At 45.3% G+C, this 24,406-nt stretch overlaps 1 protein-coding gene across 2 annotated transcripts in view; it reads left to right on the forward strand.

Moving 5' to 3' along the window:
• The window catches only part of ino80 (INO80 complex ATPase subunit), a 53,547-nt gene that overhangs the window by 23,463 nt on the left and 5,678 nt on the right, over positions 1–24,406 (forward strand). For both annotated transcript variants that reach the window (XM_085771535.1, XM_085771536.1), the window contains exons 26-35: positions 800–940; positions 1,585–1,810; positions 13,229–13,356; positions 19,354–19,448; positions 19,910–19,982; positions 20,971–21,129; positions 21,255–21,357; positions 21,847–21,935; positions 23,138–23,293; positions 23,715–23,886. In XM_085771535.1, coding sequence (XP_085627661.1) covers positions 800–940; positions 1,585–1,810; positions 13,229–13,356; positions 19,354–19,448; positions 19,910–19,982; positions 20,971–21,129; positions 21,255–21,357; positions 21,847–21,935; positions 23,138–23,293; positions 23,715–23,886 — 1,342 coding nt within the window. The remainder of the gene's footprint in view (positions 1–799; positions 941–1,584; positions 1,811–13,228; positions 13,357–19,353; positions 19,449–19,909; positions 19,983–20,970; positions 21,130–21,254; positions 21,358–21,846; positions 21,936–23,137; positions 23,294–23,714; positions 23,887–24,406) is intronic.

Genomic DNA, 24,406 nt, shown 5'->3' on the forward strand with positions numbered 1-24,406 from the left:
TTATCCAATGTGAAAAAAAACTACCACACTTCCATCCCGGATTTACTCGAAAACATAATTTTGCACAAAGTTTGGTCTACATCGTCTGATAGATGAGTTATTACACTAATGCTAGGACCCACAGTGGGCTCAAATTCAATTTTCTTTTCTGTGCACCTTTAAAAAAAAAAAAAGAAAAAAGAATTGACCATTAGGTGGCACTGTGTTTCCACCACTGCGGTGTGCTCACACTCTGCACATGCAGACAAACACTTAAATATTCATTAGGCACCTACAGCTATACATTCTACTCAAGTTCTTCATCCTCGTCTCCTCATCCTCAACGCTGATTCACACCCAAACGTAAGATCACCTGATCAGCCATCCGTCCAGTTCATCCTGTGACATATGCACCGAAAAATCATATAAGCTGCATAATCGTGCATTTTATATAACATTTAAAAGCATTCTGCTGAAAATTTACATAATATTTCAGGCGTGTTGCCAGTGAAACTAGAATAGAATCGGTGATGTCCTCAGTCACCTCTGTGTGCTTCACTTTCTTTCCCTCCTTTTCTCTTTTGCTGTTTCCTACCTATAATTTGAGGTTGATGTTTTCTTTCATCTTCCCACACAAATCCAATCAGGAGTCGGTTCAGCAGGAGGTAGAATATAATATCACTCGCAGTGTTTTCTGAAATGACTGTCATTTCAGAACATTTCCCCCCCACTCATGTAATTACTGGAGTGGGGCAGTTTTCAGCATGAGTGAACTGGCATCCTGAAGGTAATATGTATTTATTTATCTGGTGTGTTTCAGGATCTGGTGTTCACAGCCTTGAGACCTGGTGTGGTGGGACACGCCGATGTGAAAATCCACGGCAGACATCCTGCCACTTCCACGCTGCGGCCCTGCCAGCCCACGCTGCCACCAAAGTTCCTGCTCGCTGCCACACCCAGGGTATGTGCATGTGTGTGTGTGTGTGTGTGTGTGTGTGTGTGTGCACGCTGCTTGCACTCTTGCAAAGCGGTCCGTGTGTTTGTGTTGTCTGTGTGAGATGGACGAGCGTTTGGGTGGTCGTGGAGAAGGGAAGAGGGGAAGCGCTGTGTGCACTTTGCTTTTGTAGGCTTTCAACAATGAGCAGCTGTGTGTGTGTGTGTGTGTGTGTGTGTGTGTGTGTGTGTGTGTGTGTGTGAGGGTGACCACTGCAGGTTCCAGCTGCATTTAAAACAATCAAAGCCTCTAAAAAAGAGCTTCTTGCTCAGGTTGTTCCCCAGTTGTTTAAAGCTTCCTCTTGACCTCCTGCTACACACACACACACACACACACATTTACGCACAAAACCTGCTGATTCAGTGAAACCAACCTCATGGGGTGGTTTCCCTCTACATGGGAAAGTTTAGACTGTCTGTGTTCTGTTGCATTAATATTTTAAACACCACCTGCAAAATAAAAAGGAAGGATTTGAAATGATAAATAATGCAACATGATGTTATTATTTAAAAATCTTCCCATATCGAGAGTCCTGTAGCATGTCGGCTTGAAATCCTATCTCCTTCACTATCCTGTCTTTGAAACCATATCCTTCTCTTTTGGTTTCCTAGGTGACAGCAGTTCCCATGGAGCGGTATTGTGCCGACCGCAGCGCCGAGTACGAGTGGCGGGTGACTCGCGGCGGAGGGGGCGCCATCTTCAAACAGTGTTTCCTCTACGGCTCGCCGGAACTGGCCTCTGACTGGCGAGTGAGGTCCAACGCCTTTCACCCACAATGCCCTGGGGGCGTGATGGCCCTCTACCCGCGCCATGGATGGTCCTTCATCCAGATACCTGGTAAGAGTGTGTGAGTGAGTGTGTGTGTGTGTGTGTGTGTGTGTGTGTGTGTGTGTGTGTGTGTGTGTGATGGGTACCTGAAGTAGCGTCAAACTGGAGCCGAATAAATGATCAGGACTTAAGAGCAGAGACTTAAAAAGAACCCTGACTATGAGGACTTGTAGGCTGTATCAGATGAATGTTGGTGTCAGTCATGTTAGTGTGATACAGAACACATTCTTGATGTTTTTGTTTTTAAAAAATTATAATTTCACCTGCAATTGTGATTGATAGTGGCGTCAAATGGTTGCCCGGATGTTCCACCGGTCCCGTTCTTCTGACTTTACAGCAACAAACATGCCGTCTGTCCAACCTTTACAACACAAACCCAAACGTAATGTTTGCGAGAGTGACAACACACGAAATACAACTCAATCCGAGCCTCAAAATGAAGAAAATCAAAGACACAAGGAGGCGAGAGATGGGCAAAATCGATGGTGTCAGTGTAACAACTGCGTCGCCATGACAACCGAGAGGGAGAGGGAGAGATGTGTTGTAAGATTAACCATAGCCAAACATGAATGATTTTAGAGATCAGCGTTATTTTATTCAGACATGAAAATTATAGTCCCATTATTTACAGCCTACCGGTACTTTATGAGGAAATGAATGAATTTCCCTTTGGGGATTAATAAAGTCAGTCATATTCATATCTGTAGGACATAACAGTAAAACGCAGACAGGATGCTACGGGTTTGATCTTTTATGTAGCTATCCTGTGCATCACAGCACATCAAACCTTTGATGCGGTGTGCATTAACCGGGAGCTATTACAGTATGGGCTGCCCTCATCAGCCTCCATAACCGGGAGAGTGCTGGGCTACCAAATCAGAGCTGGGTCACCTACAGGTAGCCGAAATCAAAACATTAACCTGTGATCATATAATCCTGCGATCGTCTTTCGCCTTTTAATTGGAAATTACAACCAAACGCAGCTCAGTGTGGCGTTGTGGTGATACTACCGGTCCGGGAGGTAAACATACGCCGGTGCCAACAGCTCTCCTTCCTAGTGCAACCTTTGGTAACACTTTACAATAAGGCTCCCTTAATTAACATTCTTAAGCATTAATATATAAAAGTGTTACCTAACCTTTTTACCCCACTGCCCCCAGGGTGCATTGCGTTGCTAGAACAATGGCTGCCTCCGTAGGTAAAAATATATACTAAACAATGTGGATTTTTAAAGCAACAACAACAGTTTATCTGTTTCTAAAATCATATTTAACAAATCTGATAACAATCCTGGTCTATTCAGGCCTATAGGTCATCATAGTCGGGGTTCCTTTTAAAAACCGCAGCCTGTGAGCTCTCAGCAGCAGCCTGTGCTGCCGTGGGAAAAGACAGCGATGCTCACTACATCTCGTATTTCTGGTCCAGATTCTGACAATACAGATGATGCTGTCAACAAGTTTGCGCTGAATTCATTTGTTATAGTTTCATATAGCTCACAGCTCTTGTCAAAGGATGGATATACAGTTTTGGGGGATAAAAGGAGACGCTAGCGGCCCATGGGAGAGTCCGGGCGAGGTCGGTGCAGGGTCAGCGGGGCAGAGTGGGGGCACATCGCCCTCCTCCGTCTCTGTCAACAGCTCAAACCTTTAACACGGCTGAGATAAAGAGCTTGTGGAGAAATAAACAGCACGCACCGGCGGCGATTTCCACCGAGGTGTGAATACATTACTGTATCACTGCGAAACGTGTACGTGGGAGTACGTGTGTACTGAGAAGCGTTTTATCAGCGGAGCTTGGCTTGTTGAGTTTAAGGGTCAGCTGGAGCAGAGTGGGAGCTGATTCGCTGCCAGGATCCAGATGACTGATGGATGTCCAGGGTGAGAGAGGCCATTACAGTCTTACAGACAACACTTCCCTTCTCACTGACCCGCTCAGCCTCTCTACCTCTGATAAACTGTCTCTGTCATGGATTATGATGACGACTCCCTTTTTTTTGTTTTGTGCTTCAACACAGGTTCCCAGCACAGAAAACAGATGTGTGTCCCTTTTTTTATATTCGCCTGATGAGCCTGCGATACACACATTGTGTAGATCTTGACACTTTTAAGACGCGCTGTTGCTCATGTTATGTATTTTATTATCACATCTTTTATTCCTGAACGTGATATAAAATCCTACATGCACACTCACAGATTGCGATATTTTAATACTTGATTTTTTTTTTCTCCCCTCCTCCTGCCTGTTTGTGTGTACTTGTGGTTGTGAGAGTGTTTGTGTGCAAAAGTGAGAAACAAAACAAGTATTTGTGTGTCTGTGTGAGAACAGTCTGAGAGCTCTTGTGAAGTTATACGGAGGCAGACAAAGCGAGGAAGTTTAGCTACTGGTCATTGTTCAAGTGCTTAGTTAGGTAACACTAATAGATGGTCCTTCTGTGTGTGTGTGTGTGTGTGTGTGTGTGTGTGTGTGTGTGTGTGTGTGTGAGAGTGTGTACATGTGTGTGTCTGTGTACCGTTGAGTCCATTCAGGGAACTGCGCAGCGCTCACACGGGGCCCGAGGTGTCTCTCACCTCTCCCCTCGCACACTCTCCCACGCTCGGCAGCGCCGCCTCTCCTCGCCCCCCCCCCCCCCACAGACCCAGAACCAGCTTCGCCTCCATCCCTCCCGCTAACCGCCAGGGGACGCGGGGCTGATCTGAAATCAGCATTTTTAGCCCCTCGGCCCCCCTCGGCAACGTCTGGTCTCCCACTTCTTTCTCAGCCTCAGTAGGAAGGAAGTGACCCAACACTCCGGCACCCGTTCCTCCGCTGAACACATTGTTGCCACATCAAGGCTCAGATATGTACAGTAGCCCAGCTGAAGTTTCCCAGCCTCCCTCTCCTCCGCACTCCCAGCCCCACACCTTCAGAACAAATGGCAGAGCTGAATAACTGTTTGTTTTGAGCGCCATGGCGTGAGTACGGCTGCCCACTGATATCAATGGAGGAATCTAATCAGAGGACTTTATTAGGAATCAGGCCACAGAGGAGGAAAAAACAATTGAGGCAGCGACGTCTTTGGCCTTTTTTAAATTTTTGATCTTATTGTAACGGCAGAATTTCACTAAAAACGAAGCCATTGTTCATTTGAAAAAGGCTGAATTATCTTTGTTAGTTAAATTAACGTTGATGTTGTGATTCTCCCATGCGTGAGATGCACGCAGGTTGATGTCAGCTGATCGGTGCAGCCTGAGCCATCAACACACTTTAGGAGAAGAGGCTTTACTGTAATTACCAGGGTTTCTGCAGGGTCAAAAAAGTCTAAAAATTAAATGAAAATCAAAATTTTAGGCCCTAAAAAGTCTTAAATAATTTTTCATTTCAAACCTTTATTTATTCAGGGGAGCCAGTTGAGAGGCGGCTCTCTTTTTCAATGGCGCCCTGATTACAGAGATAAAAACAACACTATTATAGTATATATATTTTAGACAGGTCTTAATTTTCTTATACCCAATGTGAGGCGACCTCAAATCCCCAATAAAATGCTCCTGTAAATGTATTTACAGCTACAAAAAAGCCCAACACACAGTTTATATATTGCAGCCAGTTTACTTTGCAAGTAACTTTATGACTCTGCATTCCTTCTGTACGTTTGTATTAAATTTCGTCCATAATGGTCTTAAAAAGTCATAAATTTCAGTTGTTGAAAGCTGCAGAAACCCTGAATTACAGAAGAGGTTTCTGTCTTGTTTGTTTGCTAAATGTGTTGACTTCTGTGGTCACTGCTCCCAAACAACGCCTTCACCCTCAGTGATGTGATATTTCAGGTTAAAAATCAGTTTGGAAGGAAATAGTTTTGACATTCCAGTGTCACAGAAATAGCCCTCCTGGCTGTCTGTGTGGCCCCGGTTGCTGTTCGCAGTAATTAGAAGGGACCTTTTCCACAAAATGACGGCCTTCTTCTTGCTGAAGCTCAGACTCCTGCCTCTTTTTCCAGCTTCATTGTGAGCTGGGAGTCGACTGTCACCGCCGCGGAGAGAGTGTGAAGGAAATGGTATAGAACCGGTTATTTATGTGAGTCAGCCGCAACTTATCGGACTTGGGTGTCGCATGTTTGTGTGTTTGCGTATCGAATTGGCTGTAAGAGAGAGAGAGAGAGAGAGGGAGAGAGAGGCTGGGTGGTCAGGTCTGGCCCAGCAGCCGACATCAGGCTGTGGGAAATCCAGTTCTCTCTTCCTGTCCCTTCAAAGAAACTCTGCTCTCCAGCAAAATGGCAGGAAGCTTCCCCCGGCCCTCTGATAGACAGGCACAAAACAACACAGACAGCCAGCCTCACCACATCACCGTCTGACTCTGCCCTCCTCTATCTGCATTAAAGCTGGCACCGCTAACTGTCTGTGGAATGCAGCCCCCCCCCCCCAACTTTTTTTTTTCTTCTTCTTCTTTTTTTGCCAGCAAAGAAAAAAAAAAACATAACAAAACATCCAGCCAAGTGTGTAAAGGGACACAGATGTTTTGATTTCCTGGTCCAATTTATGGCTACGAGTGTGTCCACAAAAAGGGGAAAAGTACTAGCGCTCGCCTCGCCGACACCGAGGAGACTCATGTGTCAGAGCAGACTGAAGGGGGAGACATTAGCCGCAGCTCAGTCGGCCCCCGTCACATCCAGCTCACTGCGCCTGTTAGCCAGCTAGCTCTGCTCCGCTCCGTGGTGGTGGTGTGTGTTGTTGAGTCAGTACTGGCCGAGGGTAACTAGCAGTAATCTGTCTTAATGACAGAGCTGACAGTGGTGCGGTGAGTGTGCATCAGACTGTCTGTCTCTCCCCCTGCTTAACCGCTCCTGGAGGAAACCAGTGGGGGGGGGAGTGCTGCTCTTGCATGTTTGAGGGGAGACAGTGATGTACGTGCAAAAACACGCTCTGCATATACATATACATATATATAAACGCAGCCCGTCCTCTCTCTCTCTCCCTGGAATGCATGTTTGCATCCTGGCCAGGCTCCAGGACTCGGCCGGTGTGGTGGTGAGCGCTGCGTTTTCAGACTTTGGCGTTGAGCATCTGTGAGACTTCAACCGAACCCAAACAAGAAGCTCGTTGGTTGATCCACTTCTGTCTTCCCACCGCCGCCACCTCCCGCTGGCATCTGGCTCTTAGCTGATCCTGATGCTGCCACTTTGAGAAAATTAAGTTTCAGGCGGATCTTTGTCGATACAGGCGGAGGCAGCGAAGTAGTGTCGGGCTAATATTTCCATCATCAGCGCTGCTGAACAAGTGTTGCCCATTGACTTATTGATCGCACAGTGTAATGTATCATTATACAGTGAGGAGCCGATGCTGGGTTCGATCGTCGGGCCGACCTGTTCCCCTGGCCCTCCATCTGTCTCTCTTTCTCACATAACCATCCATCCATCTTCTTTCATCAGCTCTTCATGTTTTTTTTTTGGGGGGGGGGTGGCAGTTTTCTCACTGTGCAACCTCACTGCCGTACGTCTCATCTTTTTCAATCGCATCTGGCCTGCTTCAAGGAATCTTTATTGTCATTTCAACCCATGTTAATAGATGAGGTTCAACCAAATTAGTTACTTTGATCCTGGTGCAAACCCAATAACAGAATCAGTAAAAAAAAATACAAAATAGCAAGATAGAGATAGATAAAATGTGCAATAAATAAGCTAAGTTAGTAGTATAAATATAGAAAATCTAACAGTATGAAAATATTCCCTCCCTTTTTGGGGGGCGGTGGCTTCACTCTCGGCTTTGGCAGAAGGAGACGGGAAAGGGACAGGACAGGACAGGACAGGACAGGACAGGACAGGACAGGACAGGACAGGACAGGACAGGACAGAAGATTGTAGCGGCGTATTAATGAAATTAGCGGCGTAGTTGGTTTGGGAGTATCAGGCGCCAGGCACCAGGGCTGGGCCGGGGTTAATTAGCTGGCAGCAGGCCTCTAATTGGGTCAGGACCGTGTCAGGCCCCTGGCTCTGGCCCTACAGGGATTGGATTACACTGTCGGGGGACAGACAGCAGGGGGAGGGAGAGGGGTGCGTATGGGGAAGTGTGTGCGGGGGGACGGAGAGGGAGCTGGAGGGCGCAGTGGCTGATGATGATGTGGGTGGGAAGGGGGAGAGAGGAGGGACAGGGGAGTGAAGCCTAATCTGCCAGCAGGAGGTGAGGAGAGGAGGAGGGCAGGCTGGATGAATACCGCTGTTAGACTAGATTGGATTGAAGCGTTGGGGAGGGGGGGGGGGGGGGTGGCTGTGAAAGGGGGGCAGGGCAGGTGGTGAAGCTTGATATGTGTATCCATAGCAACGACAGAGTGGTGTGACACCACATGGGATTTGCTTGTGTTTTTTTGGGGTGTGGTCTCTCAGCGCACTCGCCCCTCCACCCCCTCCCCATGTGATTATAAAGTTGTTGTGTGTCATTTCAAATCCACGTTTTGATTTTTTTTTTTTTTTTTTCTGTTGGTGTATTCAGAGAGAAATCTGTCATCCACAAACGTCCTGCTGTCTGGTTTTTGTCTGAGAATGATTTGAGGCTCCTTTTGTCCCCCCCCCCCACCACCACCACCCTTCAGCTTCATAATAGTGCCGTTACTATGAGAACAAATGTTCGACAGGGCAGATCTGGATGGCTAATTCATCTGAAGCGCCACACACAAGCTCCATGTAAACACATATCCATTAGAATCCCTCTAAGCCGGCCGTCGTTGCTGCTACATGGATGATGATGTCTACATCCTAGTTTGCTCACATTCACATGACCAATGGCCCCGCATTTCACCGCGGCCACATGAAGCTTATAATGTAAGCCATAAGTGTTATGTTGGAATGAGACAGAGCACCAAAGCCCTCCCAAATCACTATTATTCATTCCCTTGGCTTGGCTTTATGGGCTATGGCAGCGATATTTAGAAATAGGGATTTTCTGTATGCAGCAGTAAATGTTTTGAACTCGGCCACCTCTCTCTGTCAGCCACATCGCCGGGCTTCAGGGAGTTGGGGTAGTTGCAGGGGTGGGATCTTTTTTTTTTTCAAACAATATCGCTGTTTCTGTTGGACATCTGTTTCCCTGCCTTCCTTTGATTATTTAGCATATTTTTTTTTACACTGATCATTTCCCTGAGGTTGAATGCCACTGAGATTCAAATAGTGTTCAGTGATCAGATGCCCACAGCCAGCACATACAGATCAAAACATGTTAAATGTCATCAGCGCTGGTTAACACCAGAGGGGGGCTTTGTTAAGGAGAGGAGCAGCTCTCCGTCATAATCTGACGTAAACAATGTGATTACCCTGACTGACGTTTCTCGTAGAAAAATAAAAGTATCCAACTGCTTAGTAGGGGATTTTCAGATTTGCAGTATATGCCCTTCAAGAATTAGTTTAAATACATACAATATTTAGTCCTGTTAGGCCACAGAAATCCTCAGCTAGGGGCTTTGACCCATCTTCAAACATGACATTGGAGTCTGGAGGCTTAAGTATAATCTGCTAAACAGAAACAGATTGGTGGCAGGGGTTGAGCAGCGTTGCCTTATATGAGCATTTGCGTCTCTGCCAAGCGGTGGTTTGCATCTGGGTGGTTGTCGGCGCGGCCCGCAGCGGTCGACTCGTCGGTGCCCTCGGCCCCCAGCAGCAGCAGCAGCAGCAGCAGCAGCAGCAGTGGACCCGGTTAGACTGGCACCCGCGGTGAGGAGGCCCCCGTCTGATCCCGACCACAACATCACCGCCGCCGCCACCGTGCTAATGCGGCCTGAGCGTAGCCGGAGCCACCACAGACCCCCTTCACTCTCCCCGTCTGGTCTGGACCGCTCTCTCTCTCTCTCTCCTCGGCGTGAATCGCTCTTTTCCTCCTTTTACTTCTCAATCCTTTCCACTTTCCCCCGACGACGCCAAAGACAATTACGGGCCTTTGATGGTGGGATACAGTTTTTCTATCTCGGGGCTTTCTGGTCGTTGTGGTGTGCACTCAGCTGAGCCACGGCAATGTTTTACAACTTTATACCTCCCAATAAATCTAACATTGTAGCTTTTTTTTTTTCTTGTCTCTTGCTATTAGTGTATCATAACTATATATTACTGTTCTCCTGCGTCGCTCTGCTTTCCCCTCATGTCTTGTACTTCTGCATGTCTCTCCAGCTCTCGTCCTTTATTGGTAGAACGTAACAAGGAACGAGAACGATCATCAAAAGCATATAAACTATGTCAGCACAAACCAAACAAATGAATTGAAAGACATAAATACAACTTCAGATTCAATCAGACCTCATCCTGTCATCACTTTCTCATGAGCCGGAGGTCTGTGTGTTTGACGGGCTGACACCACTTCACGCTGACCCGTAGGTGAGGTTTCCAATGCCTCCCCAGAGTCTTTCCCTTGTTCATCTGTTCTATTAGTTCCTCTTTAACACCTCTGCGGGGCCTGACCTTTTTTCGGGGGGCTACACCAAAGGGTCACGGGTCAGGGTTCAGTCCGAGTGCTCATTAGCATAGATGGCCACTGGTTTAAAAAGTCGAGAGAGATCCAGTTGGTTTTGGGAGTTGCTGCTGGATCGTGGAGCAGTTTCTTGATTGTCTTTGACAAATGGTTTGTTATCAGTGTTCCACAGATATCAAGGCAGGACGTCGTCGTGTTTTATTACAGCCTCAGATTGACCTTCGTCTTGTATCAGTTTTCTGCTACCATCTCTTGTGTTAGGGTCGGTTTTGACCCGAGTCTTAAATCAGCTGTAAAACACACTAAAAACATTTTCTTCATCCAATTTGTTTTTCCTCTTTTGGTTACATTGTCAGGCTTCCTTACCCATGAAAAGGTTGGTTTTGATATTTTTGGTGTGGGCTCCTGGGCCTTTTTTGTCAGTATACCCCTTGACTTTAATTTAACCTTCCTCTTGTCAGCTTTCTGCTACCTGATCTGAGTCTTAAATCAGCTGTAAAACACAGTAAAAACAATTATTTATCGTCCCATTTGTTTCTCATCTCTTGGTTACGTTGTTAGTCTTCATTATCCATGAAAAGGTTGGTTTTGCACTTATGATTTCAGTTTTAACTCTCATTATTGTTCTCATCGTTATAAACGGGTTGTAACCGACCCTGTCATAATTTTAACCAGAGCATTTTAGATTTTTGTTTTAAAATAAAGTTTTTGTTTGATTTTGTTTAAACAAAGGTTCCTGACAAGGTCAAAAAGCCTTGATGCAATAAACCGCACTATTATGCATTAAAAACCTAAGAGCGGGTCAGTGGCGACCCTAACACAAGAGGAAAGTTAAATGAGGCTGTAATAATGTTCGTGTGGATTGATGGAGAACGGTTTTAAAGCGGTTGGTTACATTACATCGACAAAACCAGGAAATAAGGTTTAAATATTTATACGTCCAGGTTTTCACTGTACAAAAAGAGGCTTTGGAACAAGTGTCCACCTCAAGAGGCGTCCAAGCCCGACTCTCCCAGAGGGACTCTCTTGTAACCCCGTCACCTGACCCTGGACCTGGCCTTAGGTTCTCCCCGCTCAGGGTCCTGACCCCTTGGTCAAACACCATAGTGTGGCTGTCAGTGGGTCGATGGCGCCCCGGCCCTTCTCTCATTGTGCCATTGTGCCAGATGACGTTAATCCCTCATCAGCTGGACACGGATGGAGCCACTTGAACAGCAGACCCAGGGTCAGATTGCTCCCCCATTTGCTCCCCGTGGTCGATCGCTTGAAGGCTGCCGTCCGAACGCCTGATGTGGCGGTGGAAGTTACGTGACCGAGAGCAACTGCCAGGCCGGTTTGTTCATCTTTTGTGTCGCTCTGTGAAAAGCCGTGTAAACTTTTTTTTCTCACAATTTCTCTGTCAGTCTTCCTCTCTCTCTCTCTCTCTCTCCATCTCACTGTTTCTCATTCATTCTCTCCGTGGTTCTCTCCGCTCTCCTCAGCGGTCTAGTCAATAAGAGCACATGCTCTATTTAAACAGGCACCAGATCAGGGACAGATTTAGGCCCATTGATCCCCAGGCTGAATACAAAGTCTTATCGAAGAGTTGTATTGATTAGGAAAGAGTTAATCACCTCTGCACTGAATGGTGCTGCTTTCCTGTTTTCAACTTGTGAGTTTGTGTGTGTGTGTGTGTGTGTGTGTGTGTGTGTCTTCACTGTGTTCCTAAGACATTTAGCAGAAGCTCTTGTAGTTTTTTTGTAGCTGTTTTATTTTATCTTTACAGATGTGTTCCTTCAAATCACAATAAGGTTTAATTGGTGTAATGGAGTAACCACTGTACTTAGGATTATAATGTTGAGATGAACATGTGTATTGTGTAGATGGTGTGATCCCATGGCTAGATGATCCTGTCTGATTGTGTTGCTGGACAGTCTGACTGTGTCAAATGAGTAGAACGACCACCACACACTGATAAGACTCTGTGCTGATACAATTTATTGTGAACAACGCGTTTCGCTTGTGCGTCATCTGGTTCGCCTCTGGCGTTGCTGGGTGTGTTCATATACCTTCTGGTCACATGACCCAAAACATACACAAATGTCAATAAAGTTTAAAACTCGTAAGTATAATGTATGTGCGTGACATGAACAATGTAGCAGCAACACTCTATAAAATAGAAGGAATACACCCACCACTTACAATTAGGGATGTCACAATTACTTGTTTTCACAATTAATCGTGGTATTAAATGCCACAATTATTTAATTGTAAAGATTCCTAAATACCGTTACTTTCACAAAAATTTGATGTTGGAACCTTATTGGCAGATGTGCGTAAAAATAAAGGTAAATGCTCAGATACTGGTCCATACTGGTTCAACGTAACATTGAATTGGTAGGAATTTAAATGTTAGCGTGTCATTTTTAATTTAAAAAAAAGCAAAACAAAACAAAAAACGATTAAAATAAACGCAAACATTTGGTATGGATGACAGTTCATGACCTGAATATTTCAAACATTTCCCCTGGGGATTAAGAATTCATCATATATTAATAGATACTTGAAATATTTTGTGTAAACAATGAGTAATGTAATTATATTTTGACTATATTAGATTTTACACATTCATAGTGTTGTGAAATTAATTAGTGAATAATAATCTTGATAATCGTAGTACCGTGATTATTTCTCTGACAATAAACGTACCAAGAAAATCTATAATCATGACATCCCTACTTACAATAGAATACAATACAATAAAATAGCCTAATTATGAGTGACGCACCACAATCACACTGCAAGAAAAATGTATAACAACAAAACAGTTATCACAACAACCACGTTTAGAGAAAACAACTCAGGTCCTGTGAGTCTTTCATACCAAAAGGCTCGATGGTGGAGAGTGTGTTGATGACTCCTGCTGCACCACCAGCACCTGAGGAGTTGTGGCTGTGCAGGGAGAGTCGTCTCACTTCTGTGTCAAATGAGTGTTAGGTTGTTCTGAATCTCTTTCTCTCTGTTCCAGATAAGGAGAGTCTGATCACAGAAAGTGGAAAGCTCCACACCTTGGATATCCTGTTGAGTCGGCTAAAGGCGCAGGATCACAGAGTCCTCATCTACTCCCAGATGACCCGCATGATAGACCTGCTGGAGGTGTGAATGCACACACACACACACACACACACACACACACACACACACACACTGCACAGTTTGTCAACATTGTGATTTTTGTTGTTTTACTATAATAAAGAACCCACAGCTTTAATGTCTTTTTGATCTGCAGATAGAAGTTGTTTAACTGGCAGAGTATTGAGCTCCTCTAATCAGCCTGCCTGTCCCTCGTTAGTGCACTCATTAGACGGCTAATTAACAGGTCAGAGCTAATGAGTGGGGTCTCATCTGCAGGGGAGGCAGCCAGATGGGAGGGGCGGCTGGAAGAAGTGTGGAGAGGGGGGAAAGGTGGAGGTAGAGAGAGAAAAAAAAGGGGGTGGGGGTGGGGGTAGGAGTGTCAAGGGCTTTGGGGTTAGAGGAGAAACAAATAATTCAGGGAACTGGAGAGACACAGGGGCAGGTGAGCCGGTGAGGGGATGAAAGGTGGAATTAAATCATGACAAATGAACACAAAATCTGTTTTTTTTGTTCTCACAGCCAGGAATGAGAACCTCCCATGGTGATTTTAGGGGCTTGTATAACCTTTATCTACACAATAGGTGCTGCAAGCTGCTTGGAGTTATTAACAAGAACATTTGGATTCATGTTGTACACCACTACACTACACACTCACACATTTTCTCTGTGTTTTAAAGGGACAGTTCACCCAAAATTCAAATTTCACTCATTATCTACTCACCCTCATGTCAACTAAGAGCTGTGAGAATTTTCATAGTCCTCCGTTCCTTCTCTGAGTTACGGGGGGGGGGTCCACGCAGCAGTATTTGTCCATATAATGGTTGTCAATGGATACCAACTTTCTTTGTCCAAAAAGACACACCAAAAAACATCCAAATACCTCCATAGTGCTCGTCTGTAATGTCCCTCTTGTATTGAAGCCCCGACATGAGAAATTGTTCCGAAAAAAATTAAATAAGTCTATATTTTAAAGGGATAGTTCAACATTTTGGAAAATTGGCCCATTGCCATAATCGCTATAGTCATAGCAGTAGGTTCGTTACCTTTAATTGTCGGTGTAAGCTATTTTTAGAACGGAGGAGCGGAGCGGCAGGCTGCTCAGGGCTATGCTATGGAGGCTAAAGGAATTTCTTGGTTTTCCTCATCAAACTCATCAAATACACAACTCAACAACTCCAAAAGGCTGTCGTGGACAAGTTGTGAGCTGCACAATCACCACGCTATGAGATAATAATGGAACGTTACGAGACGGAGCTGTTTTAGAGGTAAATTCATGCAAAACCGCTGATGCGCGTTGCGTTCAGGGACACTTTTTCAGCAAGCAGACTCTGTATTTACCCTGTATTTACCTCGAAAACGGCTCTGTTTCGTAACGTTCCATTATTATCTCATAGCGTGGTGATTGTGCAGGTCACAACTTGTCCACAAAAGCGTTTTGGAGTTGTTGGGTTGTGTATTTGATGAGTTTGATGAGGGAAACCAAGAAATTCCTTTAGCCTCTGTAGCGTAGCTCTGAGCAGCCTGCCGCTCCGCTCCTCCGTTCTAAAAATAGCTTACACCGACAAATAAAGGTAACGAACCTACTGTTATGATTATAGCGATTATGGCAATGGGCCAATTTGCCAAAATGTTGAACTATCCCTTTAAGCTTGTTTGTAGCGGAAGCTCCCAGTGTCTCAGTTCACTGCTCTTCCTGTGTCCGTGCAAATCTCGCGTGATTTGCACGGACCGGCGGAACAATTTCTCATGTCGGGGCTTCAATACAAGAGGGACATTACACACGAGCAGTATGGAGGTATTTGGATGTTTTTTTGGTGTGTCTTTTTGGACGAAGAAAGTTGGTATCCATTGACAACCATTATATGGACAAATACTGCTGCGCGGACCCCCCCATAACTCAGAGAAGGGATGGAGGACTCCATTTTCTCACAGCTCATGACAGTCAACATAAGGGTGAGTAGATAATGAGTGAAATTTGAATTTTGGGTGAACTATCCCTTTAAGCTTCTTGTTTAGCTCTTAATTTGATTTGAGGTCAGCGACCACCGGGGCTGAAATTTAAATGAAGGATGGAGGTGTAATATTTGCATCACTGCTCTGTCTGGCCATAGGGAAATAATATCCCTAAGCAATTTTGCAGGTGATCATGTGTCGACAGCCTCGGCGTGGTGCTCTATTGTTGCTTCCATATTTGTTGCAAACATCACTATGGAGCCAAAAGCCTCTGGCATGAAGTCATTGGGAATTCCTTCCCCATTCACACAGCGCGGTGCTGTGTTTCCACAGCCAAATCTTTTGATGGCAGATGGACCCAGCCCAGGTGGTTAAGGACCGTCTTCCTGTGTGTCTGGAAAACAGCGGGAATGCCTTGTGTTTTAAGGCCAAAGGAAAACAGCGATGGTGAGAATGCAGGAGATGGCTCAGATAAAGCAGGCCGGCCCCTCTGCGGTAATGTTCCACCTTCAGTCGTCCCTCCGAGCTGTGATTTCCTGCTCTAATGGGGCCGATGCTACAGTCCCTTGTTTCTCGGTGACCTCATGCAGTAAGTGGGGGCTGTGACAGCATCTCCTCTGCTCCACTAATCGGTTAAAGACACCCACAAATGAAATCATGTACAGTACTGCATTGGCCCAATCTGGCTTCAGTTTTCCTCGACTGTGTTATCTCGCTCGTTTTGGAGGATAAAAAAAAAAATCTGCAGATGGAGTTGATTTCCTGAACGTGAGACTGTGACTAAGAGAAAGAGGCCAAACAGAGCCCGATGCTAATCTCTTGTCATTAGAGTCATTGTTTTCGTCGCCGGTCGGCTGCCGGTTCTTCTGGTGACATCACGTCACCGCGGTGATGGATCATCGAGATCCTGGTGGTCTGGAGAGAAAAAAAACAGCCAGCGCCGGCTCTCCCTGGCAGCGGCCAATCGTGGAGCTCTAAGTCACTACCGGTCTGTTTGAGCTGTGAGTCTGTGGCTGCTCCGGCGGCGCTCGACTGCTCTGCCAGTCTGCGGCTTCCATTACAGCTCTGATTAAATTTGTCCGTCACTTCCTATTTCTCATTATTAACCAACATAAAGTGGGATAAAGTGGCATATTATGCAATACAGAACATGGATTTAATTTTGATTATTATAGGATCCCATCTGACTCTTTCATTATGTATTTATGGTCTGTTGTGAGTGTACACACAATAGAAAGAGGATCATGGGTCACTGAGTTTTATTTGTTGCAGGTGTCAACTGTGAGGATCTGATGGTTGGATGAACGGGTTAATGTAGCTTTTTCCTCATAGCAATAACCTGAGCTGTGACAATGTTGTGAAAGTCGGGGAGTTTGCAGGTCTAGAAAAACCTTCATAGCATTCAGTTCAGTTTATTAAAAAAGAAGTGTTAAAAAGTCTTCAATTCACCTCACAAATAATTTCTCTTAAATTATTCTGTTTTTTCCCCCTTTGTCTTGTTTTACCTATCCATCCATAAAAACCCAGCAAATATCCGCATTTATTTATTTAATTTCTTTGCTTGAAAAATGTCCAACTAATCAATTAATTGACCGATTGTAGCAGCTCTCAAAATAATGAATTATTTTTAATGGGTTAATCCATCCATTGTGGTGCTTATCTGGGTCCTGATCAAATTAATTAAATATCTCGTTAGGAATTATTGTAAGGCCCTAGACCACTGGGAAACACTAAAAAACTGATTATGATAATAAGTAGAACTAGGCCATGTTATTTCTGCTGCTTTTCCCTCCTACCTCTCACACTGAGAATTAGTGTGGAACTGGTTTTAAATTTCACTCCACCAGCTTTTAAAAGGTGTGATTCGGCCCAGAGGCCGATGTTCCTGTTCAATGATCTGAGATCACTTCACTACTCCAACACTTGCAGTGCTTTAATACAAAAGCACTGCAATCAGTGCAGCAGAATATGTCAAAAATATTATTATTGGTAGGTATTATTATTGTTCTAATAGAATGTTCCAAATCTGCTTGTCTACATTACCCACCATGCAACTCAGAGATTCGGCTAGAATAGAAGATTATGATATGATATGATATTATAAAGACTCAAAGTGCTGGCAGTCCACGCTGCTCACCAGCTGTAAATGTATTCATGGGGTCACTACATAATGATCTTTTCTTGGGTTGGCAACGGACCGTGACCACGCACAGTGTGTTAACGACCTACACACTGACCACACACTTCGTAGAGCTTTTTTCCCTTCTTTTTTCCTCAAAAGAAACCTGGCGGCTGCTTTGTGTTTGCACTGAGCGATGGTTGTTATGCTGATGGTAGTGCCAGCTCCAGAGACGTGAAGTAAAAATGCAATCTGAGCAGAGACAGGAACGTTTTACAGGAAACGAGACATTTCATCAGGCTTTTAAAGAAATCTCTGTTCTCACACGTCTTTCCTCTCCCATACATCATCGCAGCTGGCTTGTCGGCTATCACACCCGTAATGATTTGTTTTTACTAAATATGATCTGTAATAGGCTGCCGACAGTTAGTTCAATAAGATTAACATTTTGGCCAGTTAGAGGTTGACGTGAACCTACGTCTTGATTTAAAACATTTGCAATGGAACATATTACAAACTCTGTGACAAACTGCAGAAGTTTAGCAACGCCACTTATGATTAACAATGACTGCAACAAAATAAGGGGGGAAATAGCCAGCTGCTGAGGTACAGAGTTCAGTAAGTCAACAGCACACAGCTCTGCTCTACAGAGCTTTCTACCATCACAGTGAGAGGTCTGAAACTTTGATTCTGATGACTTAGATGAACATTAAGGAAAGCTGAGTAAGGCTTTTTATACGAGCAACAGTATCTGCAACATCCTGCTGGCAGGATATCAAAACCCAACTCAACAATGTGAGCAGCATCTTGGCGAGCACGGGGGATAATGTTCCCTAATGTAGTGTTCACTCAGAGCAGATGGGGCTGCTGGGAGCGGAGCCAGACACACGCACAGAGGAGGGCAGACCCTGTCGGGACCGGTCCCCCTCCCCACCCCCCCATCCCATCCCACCCCGCACCCCCGGGTATCAGGACACGGGCTCAGGGAGGTCACTGAAAACACAGTGTCAAATCATCGATATCATCGGGAACGATTGTGCGAGGTGCGAGGTGATGTGCGGCGGTAGCGCTGACGGGTCTGTCGGTTCAGGGGCACTGACGGGGGGCAGGCAGGAGGTCGGGGGTTCAGGGCAGAGCTTAAAGAGAGATCAACATGTCACCTCATCAACCACTGTTGCTCTGACCCCCGCGCTGAAGAACTCCTCCCATTAGACCTAACACCCACACACACACACACAGCAGCTAGTAGACTTTTGGGAGATAGAATAACAATTTCTGTGTTTCTCAATGTCTCTCTGGACTGAGTTTAGGTTTCAACTCCAGAAAAATCCGCATATAAAATGTGGGATTTTCACGTTTTGGACACAAAGTTGCTGTCGGACAGAAATTCTTACATTATAGATTCATATTTCTCGACCCGCGGAACTCAACAAGTACACCTGCAGGGGTTTATCTGCTCCTGAGAGGGGGACTCAAATAGAATTTTGTATTTGAGCACTTATTAAATTTGCTGTGTAGATTTTTCTGGTGCTTATTCCCTGAACAGAGGCTTAAAAACAGTTTCAGACTCTTATTTCCTCAAGTTTGGATGAAAAATCTCTCGGTTTGTTGGTTTCAAAATCAGTGCTCGAGGTGATCCAGGAGGGTTCAGGGCTGCAGCTTAATGTATTCAAAAGCTTTATTCATGAATTCTGTGCAGAGCTAGATCTTTTTTTTTTCTTTTTCAAAGTTTAGAAAACTTTAGTTCCTTTGATAATCATCAAATACAGACACTGATTGTATATGACAACTGTTGAATATTTACATTTTGGGGAGAAAATCCACTGATCTGAACTCTGCTGAGTCTTTTTCTGACAAACAGCAGATGAAGTGGAGGGCTGGGTCCTGCTCCACATACTGTAACTGCCTGGTTGGTTTCTCTAATTATTTTTCTCCTTTCATTCCAGGAGTACATGGTTTATCGTAAGCACACCTACATGCGCCTGGACGGGTCCTCAAAGATTTCTGAACGCAGAGACATGGTGGCTGACTTCCAGAGTCGGTGGGTAAAGATTAATGAAGTCTGCAGTGTGTGTGTGTGTGTGTGTGTGTGTGTGTGTGTGTGTGTGTGTGTGTGTGTTTAGATTCGGTCCACACGCTCTGTTTTACATTAGCATGCAGCTCTGAGGCGCTGCTGTTGCTCTGGCTCTTGTTGTAGGTGAGAGCGCTTGTGGTTTATTCAAACAGCTTTATTGTGCAGGACTCTACAGTCGGTGTGAAGTGCGTGTTTGATTTCCCTCCCCGCTCCTCTCTGACAGCTCTGAACGCGCCGTCACGCCCGCTCTCTCTGCTGGGTGTAACGTTGTCTTGACATTTGGGTTCTTAACTCGCACTGTAACTTCATTTCATGCCATGACGTATGGGTGTTATCATTGCAGCTGCATTTGTAAATGATACTATGATAAAGTGTGATTTTGTGTGTCTCTCCCAACCGCTTTGTTCCCCCTCCACTACCCCTCGCAGGACGGATATCTTTGTGTTTCTGCTGAGTACGAGGGCCGGAGGGCTTGGCATCAACCTGACTGCTGCTGACACTGTGAGTCATCTACACACTCTGGGAGAAACACTTGACCGATGCAAAAGCAAAAGTTTAAGCAGCACTAATGTTTCCCATATTACACGTATACATATTTATATGTAGCCAAATAGCCGATAGCCAAAAAGACTGAACGTTCTCCACTACGTGTTTTTCTTTTACTATCAGAGCCAGGAAAGAGGACTCAGGGATGATCGGTGTTAATAATAATATGTTGACTTAAAGCCCCAGTATGTAACTTATTTAGCTTTTTATTAGCAAAAAGCGCCTTTAAAACTGTCACCACTAGTGTGAGGAAGGACGGAGGCACTGATGTTGCATTCAGGTGCAGTCAGGCAGACGGCCGTTGGCAAACCAACCGGATGTCATTTTACTCGACGAGAGAAAGACGGTAAAACGTGGGTCAGGTAAACAATACGACATCACCATGACAACATATTGTCACGCCTGTATTGTTTTGCCTCGTGCTGGCGGACCACTTGTTTACATAGAGGCTTGTTTATCTTGTTACATGCAGCGTCTGTTGTCTGTCTGACGTCTGCCCCATTTCAGGTGAATGCAACATCAAGAATACGTTCAGATATGCAACCGCACCGCTAGATGGGGGGAATTCCTACACATTATACCTTTAACGATGATAAACTATAGATGTGCATTAACTGAAAGGGGGTGGGGGGGGGGTCCCTGTGCCTCCCAACATCACTCAGTGTAATCTCCCTTTGTGTCCCTATAAGGCCGTTCAAGTGGGATTAGCTTTCTGACAATGAGACTGAAGTGATTGTTACCACAGGACATCTGTCATGTTAAAGGGCAGTTCACATGGGACAACACATCACTGTAATTAGTCTGAGAAATCACAGGGAAGAGGCGGTCTACATCCCATCATAATCAGATTGAACCATGTGGTAAACAACAACAACAGCAGGGGTGGAAAAGGGAATTCTGAAAATGTGACTTTGATGTATTTGTGCTGTTTTTTTTGCCCCAGGTGATCTTCTACGACAGCGACTGGAACCCGACGGTGGACCAGCAGGCCATGGACCGAGCTCACAGGCTGGGTCAGACCAAGCAGGTCACCGTCTATCGCCTCATCTGCCAGGGAACCATCGAGGAGAGGATCCTGCAGCGGGCCAAGGAGAAGAGCGAGGTCTGAAACACAATATACGGCGCAGAGTTTGGGTTTTTTAAAAAGACTCTCTTTTTTTTGGTCAGTCAATAAATAAACAGCATCATGGTGTAGATTTTAATTCGGTTCTGTTCTTGTGTAATAAGATCCAAAGGGTGGTGATCTCTGGAGGCAACTTCAAACCAGACACACTCAAACCCAAAGAGGTGGTCAGCCTGCTACTGGACGATGACGAGCTGGAGAAGAAGCGTGAGTCCAACACACAGTTTAATCTTTGTCTTAACGTTTTCTTTTTCCTTTTTGTACACATAAGCCAACTCTTACCACACAAGCACTTCACTTTATAACCCTGACATGATCTAGCCCCAAACTACATCAGGGCCCCTTCAGCTCCTCATAAGCCTGGCTCAGTTGTGGTCTTCTGCTCAGGGCCATTGGGAATTTATAGTCCAAGCCCCCGATCTCTGGAACCGTTTACCTTCGGAGATTAGGTCTGCTGATTCTGTTACTGTTTTTAAATCTCATCTCAAAACGTTCTGTTTTTATGGAAGCTTTTATTTCTGCTTGAATTCAATTTTTTTGTCTTTGTTAGGAGTGTTTTTATTGTTTCAATGCTGATTTGTTGTTGTTGTCTTTTTAAAAATTCAGTTTGTGAAGCACTTTGCAGCTTTCTGAAGAAAATTACTTTATAATTAAAGATTATTACTATGAAGTAACACACTGTGTCCTTCCCTTCAGTGCGGCAGAGGCAGGAGGAGAAGAGGCAGCAGGAGGAGTGCAGCAAGGTGAAGGAGCGCAAGAGGAAGAGGGAGAAGTACGCTGAGAAGGTGCGTTACTGTGCAACCTGAAACCCCTGCAGTCTTCTCTGTTTGCAGCTGGACGCCACAGGAAGGACGGGCAGAGTGAAATAAGAAAAGACAAAACACATTTAGGGTGGAGGGCAGGAAGTAACAAGGTGAGAAGGGAAGGAATGATGTAATGTAGGAAGGAAAGGACACGTTGGAAAGAGAACAGAGAGGGCTGCAGCTTACTGAGGTAACCTCATTTAAAACTTAATTGCAGTGTGACTCTTAGATCTTCATTTTTGTGTTCTGGTGTTAAAGGGACATTGTGTAACTTCTCCTGTTATCTATTCACGAAAATCGATTATTTCGTTCAAAATTAACCAGTAATCCCCCCCATCAACAAACTGAAGTGTTTATATCTCCATGGAGCGGGTAAGCTCGGTGCTGGCTGCCATGTGGTGTCGCCATGTTTTTACGTTCAGTGGCAGCGTGACGGTAGGAAACCACGGAAACTCAGCGGAGACACCGGAGCTGTCGGCTCAGGTCGAGGTGGGGTCTGTGAAAAGTCACCGCGGTAACGCAGTGAGGAGGAATGGAGTGTTACACTGATGCTGCATTCACCTGCAGTCGGGCAGACGGCCGTCGGTAACAAACCAGATGTCATTTTAGTCACAGAAGTGGAGAGAAAGCCGGTAAAACGTGGGTCAGGTAAACAATACCACATCGCCATGACAACATATTGTCACGTGTGTTGTTTTGCCTCGTGCAGATGGACCACTTGTTTACATAGAGGTTTATGCCGTTACGTGCAGTGGCTGTCTGCCCAATTTCACATGAATGCAGCATGAAAAATGACGCAACGCTAAATGGGAGTAATTCCTACACAATGTACCTTTAAGGTGTCACCCCAGACATTAAAAGTTCAATATCCAAAGGAAGGAATATCCAAAAGAAATCCAAATATTCATTGGAGATACCTTGTCATGTGGCAGAGTAGTTTAGATGTGATGTGAGGTCGGGAGGGGTCAGAGAAATCGTTAGAAATCATCCTCTAGGGACTATATCCATACCAGGTTACATGGCAATCTGGCCCCTGGTCATTAAGTTCTGGACAGACGGACAGGCCAAGCACACACTGACTCCATGTAGCCGGTCTTAGGGCTTCAATTAAAACAAGAGCACCAAACTGAACGTGTCCCCCTCCCTCTGTCCTGCTGCTGCTCCGTGTGTCCAACCTGCAGAAGAAGAACAACGAGGAGTCGGAGAGCAAGAGGAAAAAGGAGGTGAACCTGGTCATCTCCCACGCGCCCTCGGCCGACAACTCCAACCTCTCTGCCGACGGAGATGACTCCTTCATCAGCGTGGAGATGGACTCGGCCATGCCCAGTCCCTTCAGCGAGGTGAGGGACTGAGTGGAGGAAGAGGAGGAGGAGGGAGCGATAGAACGTGACAGTGATTTATTTTGTAGTGGATTGTTAGTGGCTGCTTTGGCATGTATCCATAAACTCACTCTCTTGTTGTGCATCTTTTGCTTTTAAACTCTCCAACCCAACTTCCTCTTCACATCCTCTGTCTCTTCCCATCATCTATTATTGATTCATCTCCTTCTATGCTTCTCTCTTTTATTTTTCTCCTCTATTACTCTTTCTTTATCTTTCTCTGTCTTTTTTTGTATTCCATCTTTTCCCTCCACCTCCTCTCTGTTCCTAGAACCTCTCCTCCACTCTTTCCCTTCACTGTACTGGCCCGATCTCTCCTGTTCCCCGTGGCGCTGACCCCCAGCCTGTGTGTGTGTCTGTGTGTGCTCCTGTGCGTGGTCAGATCTCCCTGAGCAGCGAGCTGCAGCCCGGCTCGCTGCCGCCGGACGCCGACGCCGACGAGAGCAGCAGCGACATGCTGGTCATCGTGGACGACCCGGTGTCCTCTGCGCCGCAGTCCCGTGCCACCAACTCTCCAGCCTCCGTGTCTGGATCAGTCTCTGACAACATGAATGGTGAGAGAACAATGAGTCTGGCTGACCTTTGACCTGTGAATTCAGAGGGAGTGGACTTGTACACTGGGTATCTGCAACATGTAACCAAAGATCCTCTATATACTAAAAAGATGGCCCAAGAGAAGCTGGTTACACTTACTGTTGTGAACGTGTGTGTGGATTTATAAAAGTTGTAGGTAGATGAAAGTGAGATATTTATATTTTTTTATGATAACATTAAATATTTACACAGCTAACAGTCATGGTTAGCATGACGAAAATTATTAAAATAATTAGAGCGGGCGTTCGCGAACATTTGTTTGACGTTGCCTAGGAGATCTGTGCCAAATCTCAGGAGAGTGTGTTGTTGAGACAGGTCTGGAACAAAGTTCATTTTCTCCTGATGTGTCCGTCTGAAAATTGCATTTTTGTGTCAAAATGTTCAGAAGAGATGTGGCTTGTGAAAAATGAGTCCAGTATTTACTTCAGTTACTAGTGGGCGAAATAATCAACCATAATCCGTGTTCACGTTCTATTCTCG

This window comes from Trachurus japonicus, chromosome 24 (genome assembly GCF_045865225.1).
Source record: "Trachurus japonicus isolate A0001 chromosome 24, Traja_1.0".
In the NCBI taxonomy this organism is placed as follows: Eukaryota; Metazoa; Chordata; class Actinopteri; order Carangiformes; family Carangidae; genus Trachurus; species Trachurus japonicus.